The 15,004-nt window shown below is 47.6% G+C and overlaps 1 protein-coding gene, 1 long non-coding RNA gene and 1 pseudogene across 2 annotated transcripts; 1 reads left to right on the forward strand and 2 right to left on the reverse strand.

Moving 5' to 3' along the window:
* Positions 1 to 30: 30 nt before the first annotated feature.
* Positions 31 to 9,478, forward strand: LOC120683458 (annotated as a pseudogene).
* On the reverse strand, positions 3,241 to 4,163 carry LOC120683459. Its single transcript, XR_005678805.1, has 2 exons — positions 4,016 to 4,163; positions 3,241 to 3,929 (listed from the first exon to the last, which is right to left on the reverse strand). It is a non-coding gene; the product is annotated as an uncharacterized LOC120683459 (long non-coding RNA).
* Positions 9,269 to 13,229, reverse strand: LOC120683456 (probable galactinol--sucrose galactosyltransferase 2). The gene is made up of 14 exons (XM_039965533.1): positions 12,956 to 13,229; positions 12,600 to 12,844; positions 12,392 to 12,482; positions 12,260 to 12,308; positions 12,046 to 12,137; positions 11,797 to 11,904; positions 11,613 to 11,720; positions 11,114 to 11,524; positions 10,896 to 11,037; positions 10,745 to 10,812; positions 10,454 to 10,588; positions 10,142 to 10,359; positions 9,947 to 10,035; positions 9,269 to 9,830 (listed from the first exon to the last, which is right to left on the reverse strand). Exons 1-14 carry the CDS (start codon positions 13,201 to 13,203, stop codon positions 9,531 to 9,533), a joined length of 2,304 nt encoding a protein of 767 aa, XP_039821467.1. The 5' UTR covers positions 13,204 to 13,229; the 3' UTR covers positions 9,269 to 9,530.
* Positions 13,230 to 15,004: the final 1,775 nt, after the last annotated feature.

The following is a 15,004-nucleotide window of genomic DNA, read 5'->3' on the forward strand; positions in this document are numbered from 1 at the left end:
TCCACCATTTCTCCGCCATTTAAACGCCGGCTCCGCCTCAACAAATCACCTATTCACCATGGCGGCATCCACCTCCCCGAGTCCACTGCTCCTCGCCGTCCTCTTCCTCCACCTCCTCCCCACGCTCCTCGCGGCAGCATCGCTCCCGGAGCTTCCGCTGTCGACGGCTTCGCGGTGGGTGGTGGGCGCGGACGGGCGGCGCGTGAAGCTGGCGTGCGCGAACTGGGCGTCGCACCTGGAGCCCGCGGCCGCGGAGGGCCTGGCACGGCGCGGCGTCGGGGACATCGCAGCGCGCGTGGCGGGGATGGGGTTCAACTGCGTCAGGCTCACCTGGCCGACCTATCTCGCCACCAATGGCACCCTCGCGTCGCTGCCGTTTCGGTGGTCGCTGGAGCGGCTCGGCCTGCGGGAGTCCGTCGCCGGCGTGCGGGTCAACAACCCCGCCCTCCTCGACCTGCCCCTCATCGATGTGTTCCGGGTACGTGTCCTTTTCTCAGTGGAGTCCTCGAAATTGCATTGTATCTTTAGTGCTCGGGAACTAGGATTGTTTATTTAATCGGGTTTCTAGTTATACTTTCGCCTGATTTTAATTTGGTGCCATCAATCAAGCATTATTAATGTGACTGGCCCAAGTGACAACAGGAGGAATAATCTAAAAATGGCGGCTTATGCTTACCATTCGCCTTTGAATTTGTTTTGAAGGCCAAAACTAAGCTGAATTTAACAATGTCTTGATAGTGAGCTGGCGTGGAATTAGACGGGTCTTCGCTTGCCATAAGCTATAGGCACTTTAAATAATCATTTACAGTTTTATATTCTTTTGGAAATCGTTATGATTGACAAGTAACTGCCTTAATTATGTTCTCTCTAGCAGGATTATGACATGAATCAATTGAACTATTGCTAAACCGGTAACTAACTCTGTTCTTGGCTAAAACGAAGTTGCTTAACACCAGACCAAATGTGCAGACAAGAGTGCATAGGATTTCATTAGTGCATTTTGCTTCAGATGTCCAAAGTCTGCAGATCTCAGACAGAATTCCATTATAGATCTCACCAAAGGAAGCTTAGTATATCCTTCTCTTTTAATTAATAGTAAGAAACACCTTTTTCAAGCTGAGGGCTTTAGCCTAATCGAGAAATATCTGATCATATTTATTACAAAGCTATTTCAGGAATAAGTGTTCATAATACTGACCTAGTTTATGGTTCAATACTTCAATATGAGGGTGCCTTGCAAGCATCAATGCTCTATCTACAACAGATATTGCTCTGTAGGTTCTGTTTTGATGACTATCATAGATGCCAAATTGCCAACTAGTGGACTAGGTGGGTTCTTTTGCCAGATCAGGTATCTAGTTAGTTGATATTGTATATACCAAAAGAAATGGTCGTGTACTGAGGAGTAATGTATGGCAGATCTCGGATTCCTCCAGATTACTAAACGACAGAAATTCGTCAAAGAGCTCGCCAAAGAAGCTTAGGATATCCTTCTCTTCATTTAAATAGTTAGTCGGCTTTTTTCCTATTTTAGGAAAGCCAAAGTTAGTTGTTTAATAGTTTTCCTACTCCCATGCAAGTTTGAGGTGAAAAAAAAATAGTTCTCCTATTGTTCTTGTCCAATTAGTTGGAACATATACGATGTACCTACTACCCACCAAATCAATGGTCCAATACGAGGGTACCTTGCAAGTATCAGATAAAGCCTTGTAGGTTTTGTTATGATGACTTATAACAGAAGTTGAATTGCTATTTGGTGGATTAGGTGGGTTTTTGTTTTCAAAATGAGGCATCTTGTTATTTGACATGGGAATATACCAGAAGAAATTTTGCTCTAAAAAATATACCAGAAGAAACAGTCATGCACTGAGTATGAATACATCAAGTTAAACTAAAAACATTTTAAATTAAGTTAAGGTATAATAGGATAAATGCATTATGACCATCTGACATCACTTGAATTCATTAACCATAGGAAGTGATCTCAGCTTTGGCCGGCAAAGGTATTATGGTGATACTTGATAACCAAATGACCACTCCAGGATGGTGCTGCAGCAGAACTGACGGCGATGGCTTCTTCGGAGACAAGTATTTCGACCCTAACGAATGGTTGAAAGGCCTCCGTGCCATGGCAACTATGTTTAACGACACAAAAAATGTTGTGGGCATGAGCTTGCGGAATGAGCTTCGAGGCCCCAATCAAAATGTTAGTTTGTGGTACAGGTGTGCATCTGTGATGACAAATGTCATTTTTTCTATGTTATTCGGCGGCAATTATTTACAATTTAACTCCATCTTAGGTACATGGCACTAGGTGCTGAAGCTGTGCATGCAGCAAACCCTAACCTCCTGGTTATTTTATCGGGCCTCGATTTCGACAACACTCTCAGCTTCTTGCACTCCAAAAAAGCCGAGTTACAATTTACTGGAAAGTTAGTTTATGAGCAACATTGGTATGGTTTCTCAGATGGAGGCAATTGGGAAATTCGGAATCAAAACGATGCTTGTAGAATGGTTGTTGATTCCATTTGGGCTAAAGGATTGTTCCTACTTCAACAAGGCTGGCCATTATTTTTCTCTGAATTTGGGTTTGATATGTCTGGCACACATATTGGTGACAATCGCAACCTTACCTGCTTTCTAAGTGTGGCAGCTGAAATGGATCTGGACTGGGCAATTTGGGCTCTGCAAGGGAGTTGCTATATCAGAGAAGCTATTTTTGGCTTATGATGAATCATATGGATTGCTGTCATGGGACTGGTGTACAGCTAGAAATCCCAGCTTCATTAAAAGGATCAACTCCCTGCAAACGCCATTTCAAGGTTTGACACCTCATCTGACTCATTTTTATTCTTATATAGAGCAACATTATGAAAACAAATAGCTAAGAGACCCAAGCTTTGCTATTTGTTACACAATTTTAAGAAAAAATATAGTAAATCAGCCGTCTTGTTTTATTCTGAACTAAAGAATAAACTTCTGATTCTGACTTTTTTCGTCTTAAGTGAACACTTCTGAGTTTTGATCAATGGAATCCTCAACAAAACCTGATTTGATGATAAAAATATATTCTTTTTAAATACAATTTTCAGTACTTTCCAGAAATTAATTGAATAGATATAGATCTATTGGAAATTTGGTTGGTCCAGCAACATTTATGTGCTGACTATACCCATATAAACTTGTCACAACGTGGCCGAAATAGAACACTTCAATAAAGTGTATAGAGACACTGGTATATAGGAATCTAAAGGGCACATAACTTTATTTCTTTTGAATCTAAAGGACATAGAACTTCACTCTGTTCTGATATCAGAGATATGCTGAATTTTCTTCAACCAGTTCATAACGGCAACGGAAATATATTTATATGCAGGTCCTGGTCTCCCAAACAGTAGAGAGCCATACAACGTAATATTCCACCCCCAAACTGGGCTGTGCGTCTTGGCAAAGCCTTCAAAGTCACTCGAGCTTGGTCCATGTGACGAATCGAATGCCTGGAATTATACCTCAGCATACGAGCGAGTGGTGAAAAGCACAGGACAGTGCCTCCAAGCGAAGTTTGTGGGCGAGAACGCAAAGCTTGGCACTGATTGCAGCAAACCTAGTTCGAAGTGGCAGCTGATATCAAACTCAAGGATGCACGTCTCAGCTGAGCTCACCAAAAATAAAACCAGGGTGTGCTTGGATGCCAGCCCTGCCGGTGCCATTATGACAAATCAGTGCAAGTGCCTAAGCGTAGATCCGACCTGTAACCCTGAGAGTCAGTGGTTCAAAATAATCTTAAGCAGCAGGGATACACCTGGAGGCTCCTCCATCTTGCAGTTGCCGTCAGTTCAAGAGCAGCTCATTTTCATGTGACCAAGGAGGAATACGTTGCAAATTTGCAAAGTTGTACAAGCCAGTTGATCGCCGTATAGCACTGGAACCTGGAGTAAAATGTACAGTACACATGCTCCAAGTTCACTTCAGTCCTACCTCAGAAAAGGTGAAGAAATGGAGCGGAGATTCTTACCTGCGCCAAGTACTAGCATCTTCATTTGAACTCTTGCATTTCGCTGCTGTTATCGAGTTTCAAACCGATCTCATTTGTACAAAGCCACACTAAATTCATCAATAAATTTGTCGATGTTTGCAGACAGTGGTGAATCTGAATCTAGAATTTGGATTTGGTGGTGGTGGTGGTGGGGGGGGGTGGGGGGGGCTCATCTTCCTCTTCTTCTTCCTTCCCCCTCTCCTTTTCTTCTTCTTCCTCTTTCTCCTCTTGATTCATGGTTCAAAATTGCCCGGGGTGGGGTGTAGGGGTGGGCATTCGGTTCTTCGGTTCGGTTCGGTTCCTCGGTTTTCGAAAAAATTCGGTTCCTAGAAAATAGGAACCGATCGGTTCCAAGAAATTTCAGGAACCGAGTATTTCGGTTCTCGGTTATTTCGGTTCGGTTTCGGTTCTAACCGAACTAACCGAATTTTTTTACCGAAAGCTAAGATAACAAGAAAAATATACATGTTCTATAGCAAATTTAGACAATACTTTCTCCACTTTAGAGAATAATAATTGAGAAGAGAACAATAACAATATAGTAAGAGAAATACATGGCAATTGAAGTATGATACATCACATGTAAACTAAATATACTCTTACAAAATGCAAAGTTTATGTAATTCGGTTCTTTCGGTTAATTCGGTTATCCGAGGGTAGGAACCGAATTTTTTTCGGTTATTTCGGTTCTTCAATATCTGGAACCGAACAAGGAACCGAATTTTTCGGTTCCGGTTATTTCGGTTTCGGTTCCGGTTCTTTCGGTTCGGTTCTTCGGTTTCGGTTAAATTTGCCCACCCCTAGTGGGGTGGGGTGGGGTGGGGGTGGGGGTGGGGGTGGGGTTACATAGGGGTAGGGGCGGGGCTGGAGCACCCCCAGGCTCCGCTGCTGTTTGGCGAGGTATAAGGATTACATTTACCTTCGATTTCGATAAACCAGAACCATGGTGTGAAGTGTGAGCATGAATCAGCTTCTTTTGGTTTGTAGTATGCTGCACTTCTTTCCCTCTGCTCATTCCCATGCCGTCGTTTTCCCTTCTTTTTGAAAGAACGCAACCAGCATTTGGCCGTACTCACTCAGGCTGGCAAATTCTCAGTCTATTCGATGAAGACATATGGAACAACATTGAGTTTGCATGATCTGAGTGAAGCAATATGAATTCTTAGATTACAAGCAAAATCATGCTGCACATTGCGCACCAGTACGGCTTTGTCCACACTGTGCAGTCTTGCTTGCGTCCTGCTGAATACGAAAAAATCTCAGCGGCCATTGCCCATTCATTGCACTGGAAGTAGTACAGTTGTAGCACTAAACCGCCTCCTAGAGCTGCATATAGTTGTAGCTCTAAGAATGCAGATGCCATCTAATAAAAGACATATCACTAAAGCTACTTTCTCTGATAGACTATCTTCAAAGTTGTCTAATGGCTGCATGTGTATAGAAGAAGACTATCTTCATGTGTAGTTCAGGCATAGCACTGTCTGCAAACGGGATGCAGATGCAGGCACGGCGTCCCCAAAAAACAATTGAGGTAGGTAGCCATTTTACTCCAACCCTCTACCGGCCGTGTGGCCTCCGGTTTCTTTTCTCAGGAGGGGATGCGAATTAGGAGCGCAGCGCTGATCTCACTACTCATTACAATGGCCTTCCTTGAAGCATAGATTATATCTCAGCAGGTGCTGCGGCCAACCCTTAAATCTTCGGCAAAAGTACTTGCTGTTGACATCCCCGTGCGCTGCGGCGCTGCCTGCGCACACATGTCGAGGCCCAGCGGCGCCGCCGGCCCGTCAGCAGCTCAGCGGCCACCGTGGTGAATCGGTGACGACCCCTTGAAGCAAGCGGCCACCGACCGCCCGCCGCGTGGCTGGTGCCCGTCCTCGCCCTGCTGGCGGCGTGCCACCTGCAGACGGCGGCGGTGCCGACGCTGTCGACGGCGTCGCGTGTAACGATCCGCCCCGCGATAACGATTAAGATTACTTTATATTTTGAGTAAACCACACCTGCTAAATAACTCTTTTATGTTTTCGTCTCCGTTTCGCGCAAAAGGTTCGAACCGGAGTTATTAGTTTCCCAGGGACCGGCTATTTAAACTGGTTCGGCTCCCTTCCCGTTTCCAATATGGGACTAAAGCACCACTATGCCGCGGCGCTACAGTAGCAACACGCTACAGTAACCCGCGCGGCGCACTGGCCCATGGGCTGTGACAATCACCCCCGTTAGGATTCGACGTCCTCGTCGAACCGTCGAACCAGCTTATCTATACGGGACAAAGGAGCAAGATCTCCTCTTTTGGGCCACGTCCCATACGTCTAGTGCTAACGATTCCATGTGTCACGTCCGTGGGTTCACTGCCAGCAGCTCATGTGTATCCGTCCACATGCTGGTGGTATTTGTGTTCCCACGCGAACACAACGTGCTCATGTACGCGCACTTCTGTCCGTACGTGGCGTGAAACCGCGAGAGTATAGCTCTGATACCCCTGTAACGACCCGGCCCGGGATAACGGCTAAGATATACTCTACGTTGAGTAAACCACACCTGCTAAATAACTCTCCGCTTTTGTCTTCGCTTCGCGCAAAAGGTTCGAACCGGAGTTACTAGCTTCCCAGGCTCACGCTTAACTGGGAAGTATTGTGCCGCTGCTACAGTACCCGCGACGCTACAATAGCTTTTTGCTACAGTGTCGCGTATTAGGTTCGGCCCAAACGGCTCACGGGATGTGACAATCACCTCCGTTGAGGACTCGACGTCCTTGTCGAGACATCGAACCAGTTTATCCATACGGAACAAAGGAGCAGGATTGTCGGGTACCACAATTAGCGACACCCTAATTGGGGAACTCAGGCCGCTTCAAAACACAAACACATGTTAAGGCAACTAGGCCCATGAAGGCCCACGGTCTCCTTCCAAATCTGGAAGAAAGGAAAGGACTCAAATAAGCCCAGCATGTGGACCATTCGCACCCCTCTCAGTCTCAGGCCAGCCGGACAATCTCCGCCCCGCTCGAGGGTAGCGGATCTACCCTCGAGCATGTCACTCATCTCCGCCTCGCTCGAGAGTAGCGAATCTACCCTCGAGCGGGGAAGTCATCTCTGCCTCGCTCGAGGGTAGCGAATCTACCCTCGAACGGGTAAGTCATCTCTGCCTCGCTCGAGGCCACCCCTCGGCGCAAGGGACGAACGGCCCCGCCGCCCAACCGCTCGCCGTACGAAGACATTGAATGCCCATCGCTTCTTCCACAGTGCTCAGGACAGGCGGCGTCAGTCCGCCATCCCCACAGTAGCAGTGACCGGAATCCCATCCATCACCTCCGGTCACTGCTCCGCCATCAAAAACACTGTGGCGGCACTGTGGAACCTGCGACGCGGGACAAGGTAGGCTCAGCACTGTTTCCGTCACTATTCTGCCAACTCCGGCCGTCCGGACTCTACCTCATCATACGCATGGCCCCGGGCCCCCCTCCTGCTCGGGAGGGGGTCCGGTGTCGCCACGGGCCCCTCGAAGAGGGATGCCCATCACCCGCAGCCGGAGTCCCGGACCCCCCTCGAGGGGTCCGGGACCTCCACGTGTCTCCCAGACTTTCTGGTGCGTGCGCCTGCACTCCGTCCAGGGGGTTCAGGACTGCCGCGTGCCCCACCCCCGCTGGTGCACGCAAGACTTTGACCTGCGTGGCCCACCGAACGCCACCGCGCCACATACGGAAGACCGTACCTCCAACAGCGACGACCATGCCGCCCGCAAGGACTGGCAGGACGCCGGCACGATCTCCGCAAGACCAAGGACGATATCCACGACAGCTGCCACGCCCAGCGCCATACCTCACAGTGTACTTTCTACTGTATCCGACCACTGTACCCCGCGATTCGGGGGAAAACGACGACTTCCACGTCCCCACTCATGTGCGCCGCCCCTCCTTGTGACTATAAAAGGAGGAGGCGGGTTTCCTTTAGACGGGACGCCCGGACGCTTCCAGACGAGATCCATCATCACTTACACTCCGGCATCCATATTCGCCACGTTCAACCCCTCTTCTAGCAGAGACTTGGGAGCCTTCCTCCCTCTCTCGCCTTGCTTGTACCCCCGGGTGCAAGATAATACAGTGCCCTCGCACACCCCCTTTGCTGGACGTACGGCCCCGCGGCCGGAACCAGGATAAATCGTGCGTTACTGTGTTGTCACTTGCATCATCATCTGGGACAAGGAAACACGCAGCATTTACTAGTTGGGATCCGGACCCCCGGGTCGGGACACCGACAAGGATCACCTCTCTTGGACCATGTCCCATGCGTCTAGTGCTAACGATACCATGTGTCACGTCTGTGGGTTCACTGCCAGCAGCCCATGTGTGTCCGTCCACATGCTGTTGGCATCTGTGTTTCCACGCGCCGATGTGCTCATGTACGCGCACTTCTGCCCGTACGTGGCGTGAAACCGCGAGAGAGTATGGCTCTGATACCTCTGTAATGACCCGGCCCGGGATAACGGCTAAAACCTACTCCACACGTTGAGTAAACCACACCTGCTAAATAACTCTCTTGTGCTTTTGTCCTCGCTTCGCGCAAAAAAATTCGAACCGGAATTATTAGCTTCCTAGGAACCGGCTATTTAAACTGGTTCGGCTCCCTTCCCGTTTCCTGTACGGGACTAAAACAACACTGTGCCGCGGCGCTACAATAACGGCGCAGACGATGGAGCTGGGCCCCTGCAACGAGACGGAGGCGTGGGCGTACAGCGCGCAGGAGCAGCGCCTGGCGCTGCGGGACAGCGCCTCCCAGCTGTGCCTCCGCGCCGATGGCGCCGGCAGGGCCGCGAGCCTCGGCGCGAGCTGCGGCGACGCGATGGCGCGGTGGCGCCTCGTGTCGGACTCCAAGCTGCACGTCGCCGTCAACGCGACGGGCGGCGGCGCGCTCTGCCTGGACGTGGGCGCGGACGGCCGGAGCGTGGTCACCAACCCGTGCCGGTGCCTGAGCGCCGACAACAGCTGCGACCCGGAGAGCCAGTGGTTCAAGCTGGTGACCAGCACGAGGAGCGTGGCCGCCAAGCCCAACTTGCTCGCGCAGCTGCCCCTCAAGCTCAAGAACTGGAAGATCAGGTCGTTTTGATCGATCGATCCATCGATCCTTGGCTTCCATCCTACCGAGAGAAATGTAGCACGTACGTCCTAGGACGACGAGAACAGACAAACGCTGCCCTTGAACCACAGACCGGTGTTCTTGAGGCAACTTTTCAGCATGAGCAAATAATCTCTCATAGGATTCAAAAGTTCACATCGTGACAGAATTGGCGCTGCTGCTCTCTTTTATACCAAAATCACAGTAATACCAGTACAACACAACAATCACATTGTGAATAAAATTACACACAACACGGCCATAGCAGAATGCAGCACCATCAGAACCAACTGAACAATGGCTTCTCTGAAAACTTTCTCTGAACAATGGCTTCTCTGAAAACTTCCTCCGAAAATCCTCGCATGTTGGGAGGGTAAACGGATTCAGGGAATTCTGTAGAGAATCTCAATGCGCCACAGGTCGCCGTCGTGGGATGAGCAGTGAGGAAGGTCAAAGGCTAGCAGGCCATCCTCTGTATGACTGAACTCCACTTGCTGGCCATCAACTCTGCAGAGCTCCGGCCTGGTGGCTGAATACGCCCCGAACCGCCCTGGCCCTCGGCATCTGACGTGAATTGTGGTAGCTGAAGAATCAGATGTGCTCGAAACATCATTAAGTGCGCCGCCAGAGTTGAACATGTTGATCAGTCCCAGAGGTGCGAACTGAATGGCTTTGCTGAAAACCTGGTGTAATAAACAGAGCATTTCTGTAAGAAGACGAAATTCACAGTGCTGAAAAAATGTTGAGGTTAAAGTGAGAAGGGAAGGAAAGGGAAAGGGAACTAGGGAAGTAATCTCACCTTTATCGGTGAAATGGTGTAGATCTCACATGCCATGGTAGACAGTGAAACCTCCAAATTTTGGTGCTTCTGAAGCCTTGAAAGAGAACCTGGAAAGACCGAACAGGGGGCTAATCAGTCACTGATGGTAGGGTGATGAGATAAAAAAAACTGTTAAGACTTAGTAAAACAAAGCAGGCAGCCAACGAAATTTACATGAATTGAAAGCATATACTGCAGTCTCTCCACTCCAATTATCACCGGCAATCTCATCAAGAGATTCTACATCTGAAGGAGAGAGATGGTCGGTGATGTTGATGCTGGTGGGAACATAAGCAATGTCTTTCACTGGCCAAACCCATTGCCCGGCTCCCTGACAATTGAACGCACCGATGACACCAGAAGAATTGTTCAGGTTCCATATTTTCAGCAGACTGCAGGAGAAGTCACAGATTAGTATTTTCCAATAGCAGCATAGTAGCAAACTGCAAAAGGAACCATTAAAGCTATGTGCCTATGTGCTTGTACCTTTTGCCATCCATGACCGGGTCATTGAACAGACAATCACGTGTAGGCCGGCCAGCATATCTTGCTCTTAGAATCGAGCCATCTGGTAGAACAAGCTTTTTGAGGACACTGAAGTCATGCACCCCGGGTTTGTCACTGCATATTGCAACAAATATATATATATATATATATATATATATATATATATATATATATATAACTTGTAAGATGAGCTCCTGTGTTCGGGTTAAGACTTTAAAGCAACAAAAGTTCATAACTGGAAATATACTAAATGGTCTACAAAAAGATCACCTCACATAGACGCCACCTCCACTCAGTGCTCTAGCTGCTCCGTGAAATTCTGCTGTTTCATGCTTGCTCTTTACAGGAGCAAACGAAAATTAGCTTGCACTGAAGTCAGCAACGTGCCAAACTATAATAATAGTGAAGCAAAAATTCTCACAAGGAACATATCCCAGTCAGGTATGAAGATTTCTCCCAACAAAATGCTATTGAATGCCACATAACCGATGTGCAGAGTTTGCAGTGTTGGTTCCCGAGGCATGAAATCTTCAGAGGCTCTAGCAACCGCACTTTTCAAGGCACTACAAAACAACCAGGAATTATATCAGATTCTATCTATGTAGTAGCTCATGTTTTCTGCAGCTAGGGACATGCTACCTAAAGATGCTGTCTGAATTGTGACTCATGCAGCAGATTAGGTTGTTTCTTTTGAAGTTCTGGGCAATGGAGTCCTCAAGAGCGTGCTGATACTTTCGTGTTACTGCAACACGGCCACCGAAGCCATGCACAAGAGTTTCCAACACGTTCTGCACATCAACCTTCACACCATCCACACCCACACTAGAAAGGTAGCTGTGCTGATCATTGTAGAACTCATAAATCTTGTCAGGATCAATGATGCCCACTCCAAATTTCTCCAAGCTGTCGATGGCAATGTCCCTCAGATTGGCAACATTACCTGGTGACTGGACTGGGTAAGCAAGCTTTGGATTGTACTTCTTCATCGCATCGGATGTTGCTAAGACGCCTCCCCAATACCCAAGTAAAGCATGCCACATGTAAACAAACCTGTAGTTTCATGCACCAGTTTGCTCAGATTTTTTCTTTTGGAAGATTTAGTTACCCTAGATTAAATATTTTTATGAAAATCAATTACTTGACTCCATGTTTTTCTTTGATCTTCTTCACGAGGTTTCCAAGATTCTTGCAGGTTTCTCCCCTGAACTTATGATTCTCCTTAAGATCAATTAGCCTCTGTGCAAACCTGGCATAATTGCAATGCATGTCAGGAATCGACTCAGTGCACACTTTTATGGGATACCAAAGGATGGAACACTAACACAGTCTGCTCACGGAGGGTTTCATCCACTTCCTTGAATTCGTCAACTGTTTCTTGCCAACCATCATCTATAATCAGAAACCTCGGTGGCGCACCACCTTCGTGCAGACTACAGAACAAGAAATGCATCATGGGTAAGTGATGGCTATATAAAGGAAGTAAAAAAGATGCCCTTCTGTACTGTATATCTCTTTTTAGTATAACATAAACAAATATGTGAAAATGGAAATGTAATATATTTGCTGTATACCTCTGAATGCCCTCCTCGATCCCTGCTGGGTTAACAGCTTTGTAAAATGCATCCCATGTGCACCACCCAAACCAGTCCAAATTTGCAGGAATCTGGTATTTGTGATGAATTTAAACTAGCTATGAGAAAAGCAGAAAGGGATAGAAGCTGCCCAAGACTTGACTGCATTAACGAATTAGGTGACATAAGCATAAAAGAACCTGCATATCTTTACCTCCTTATCCTCTATATGCCTGAAAGTTCCTTTGATCTTCGATAGCAGCCTGAATGAAGTTGCAAGTGAGGCACTTGTACATTGAACAAAAATCTTTTTGGGTTACATTTGAAAGTAAGAGCATGACTTTACTTGATGGATTCCTTCATTAGCTTGAATGGGTTATCCCCTGAGTTGATGAATACTGCATCAACTGCTTCCATCGTCTGGACATCAGGATCACCTACCAAGAGTGAACAGTACACCATTTCCACTCAGAATTTCTTACCAAAATGGAAAGCTTTGCACATCTGTTCGATCGAGTACTTCAAAATCGAAATTCAGTAGGTCCATGGCTCACCGCTCTCGAAGCAGAACTGGAGCTCGTTCTGGGGGCTCCCCTGGAGGCTGGCCCTGAAATCGCCGTCAAGAACCGGCAGCATCAGCGCGTACACCGCGCTCCCCTCCGCGGCGGCAGAACCCGCCTCATCCCTGGACTCCAAGAGCAGCATCTGCGTCTCCGCCGGCACGGCCGCCGCGCCCGCGCCGGTGGCCGGGGCCATCCACCAGATCTTGAACCTGAACAGGGACATCCACCTCCATCCACTGCGCGGCCACCAATCCAAGAACGGAACCCGTCGGTCACAAATCGGAGGATCGGTGGCGCAGGTGGCCGCGCCCACGCGCCGCGTTCTAGCTCGAGGACGACTGACTTACCTAGCCAGGGTGCCGACCGAGAAAACGTGGCGGCTGGACGGCTCCGCCGCCCTGGCTCCCAGGAACGCGGTGCCCGGGGCAGCCTCGGCGTCGGCGACGCCGGCGGGGCGGAGGGTGACGTTGGGCGGTGCGCGGGCGAGGAGTTCGCGCCCGCCGACCAGCAGGGACCCGTGCTCGAGCTGCGCCATCATCTGCTGCCGCGGCGTCGGCATGACGGTGCTGCGGTGATGGGGGGAGGCTACCGACATTGCTCTGCGGAGGAGCCGGCGGCCGCGGTCTCAGCAGCGCGATAACTTAGCCGTGTTTAGCTGTCTTGCAAAAAAAAAATTGCAATATAATCTTGCTAATTTGAAGTACTAAATGAAGTCTATTTACAATTTTTTTTACAGATAGATTGTAAATTGCGAGATGAATCTAATGATGATAATTAATCTATAATTAATTAATAATTAACAGATGATTACTGTTGCAAATCATGAATTAAGTAGTCTCGTTAGATTCGTCTCGCGATTTACAGTCCATGCATATAAAAAATTTTGTAAATCAACTTCAATTATTACATGTGTCAAAATATTGGGTGTGATGTTTTTTTTTACGGGGTTGAGAAGGAAGCGGGAGCGAGGACATCACGACCAGCCTCGTCAGCGCGAAAGGCGACGTTGAACTCCCGCCGTCCGCCCGTCCCCCGTGTGTGGATAAGCTAGAATATTGACTGTGTGGGGCGTGAGACGTGGGGAAGACGAAGCCAGGTTGCAGCGGGGAGAAGACGAGAGAGACCAGGAACGATCTCGAAGGTGTCGGGGCCCCCGCCGGTCTCGCCCCGGCGCGCCGCTGCCGCGAACCGCGGCGGCCGGGACATGCGTCGCCGTTTACCCGTCACACGAGTCGCGGCGCTGTATAGCGGACTTTTTTTTCCGAAGCCTCTCATCTGGCACACGCCACACACTACACAGCCACACCACACTTACACCTCATGCGAACAAGTAGATTTATAACTACACAAAGATATGAAATCGTATTTTTTTTGGAGATCACCGGAACATCATGGCTCCATAGGCGACGGGCGCATTACAATCTCTTTATGGCTCCATACGCGAGAGACTGCAGATTAAATTTTTTGGGACAAGCCCCGGTGAGACACGAGCGCAGAGCCTGCGGCTCGAACGCTAGGCAGGGAGCGATCAGCCGCTCCCTACCACTAGGCTATCAGCCCGTTCTCCGCTATATAGCGGACTGGCGGTGCAGGGTGCACATAAGACTATGGGTTTGGTGGAAAGAGGACGGTCGTAAGAAGAGCTGCTTATGGCGTTTTTTTCATTTTTATATTTAAAAAAAATAAATTTTCAAAAATATATGCTGAATAGGAAAATTTTCAAAAATGGGTGCATGCCGCCCATCCAGTTGGCGACAGGACCTAAATGTAAATTTTTTTTACATTTAGGTCCTGGCACCCATGGCGCATTAAATAGTGAACTTGTAAAATCGATATAAAATTGTAGAAACATCATAAAAATACAAACTCAACTATTCTTAATTCTATGAAACAAGATCTACAATTTTTGTTACATAAAGTTTTTCATTTGATCAATGCATCTTGCTCTATTTTAAATACCAGTTTAATGCACTTTTATTTAAATCTCAAAATCCATTCTTTGGATGCATGTCATCTATGGCCAGAGTGTTGCATATGATGAGCATAGGCTTGTACAAAATTGGTAGGCCCAGAAAATATTTCTAGAATAAGTTTTTAAATTAGATCTTGCAATATGTCTAGTTTAAATGGGTTATTTATCCATGTTGCTATACTAAGTATTAGAAGCCATAACTTTATAGTACCATTATTTTATTTCCTAAGAGCTATAAAAAAAGTTTGGTAAATTTTAGATAAGCACAACTAGACCAAATAAATTATTTCAGATTTTTCTAGGTAAAAGAACTATTTTTTTTGATTTATATACATTGATCAAATGAAAAACTTTATGTAACAAAAGTTGTAGATCTTATTTCATAGAATCCAGAATAGTTGAGTTTGTATTTTTTTTATTTTTT

Source organism: Panicum virgatum, chromosome 7N (genome assembly GCF_016808335.1).
Source record: "Panicum virgatum strain AP13 chromosome 7N, P.virgatum_v5, whole genome shotgun sequence".
NCBI lineage: Eukaryota > Viridiplantae > Streptophyta > Magnoliopsida > Poales > Poaceae > Panicum > Panicum virgatum.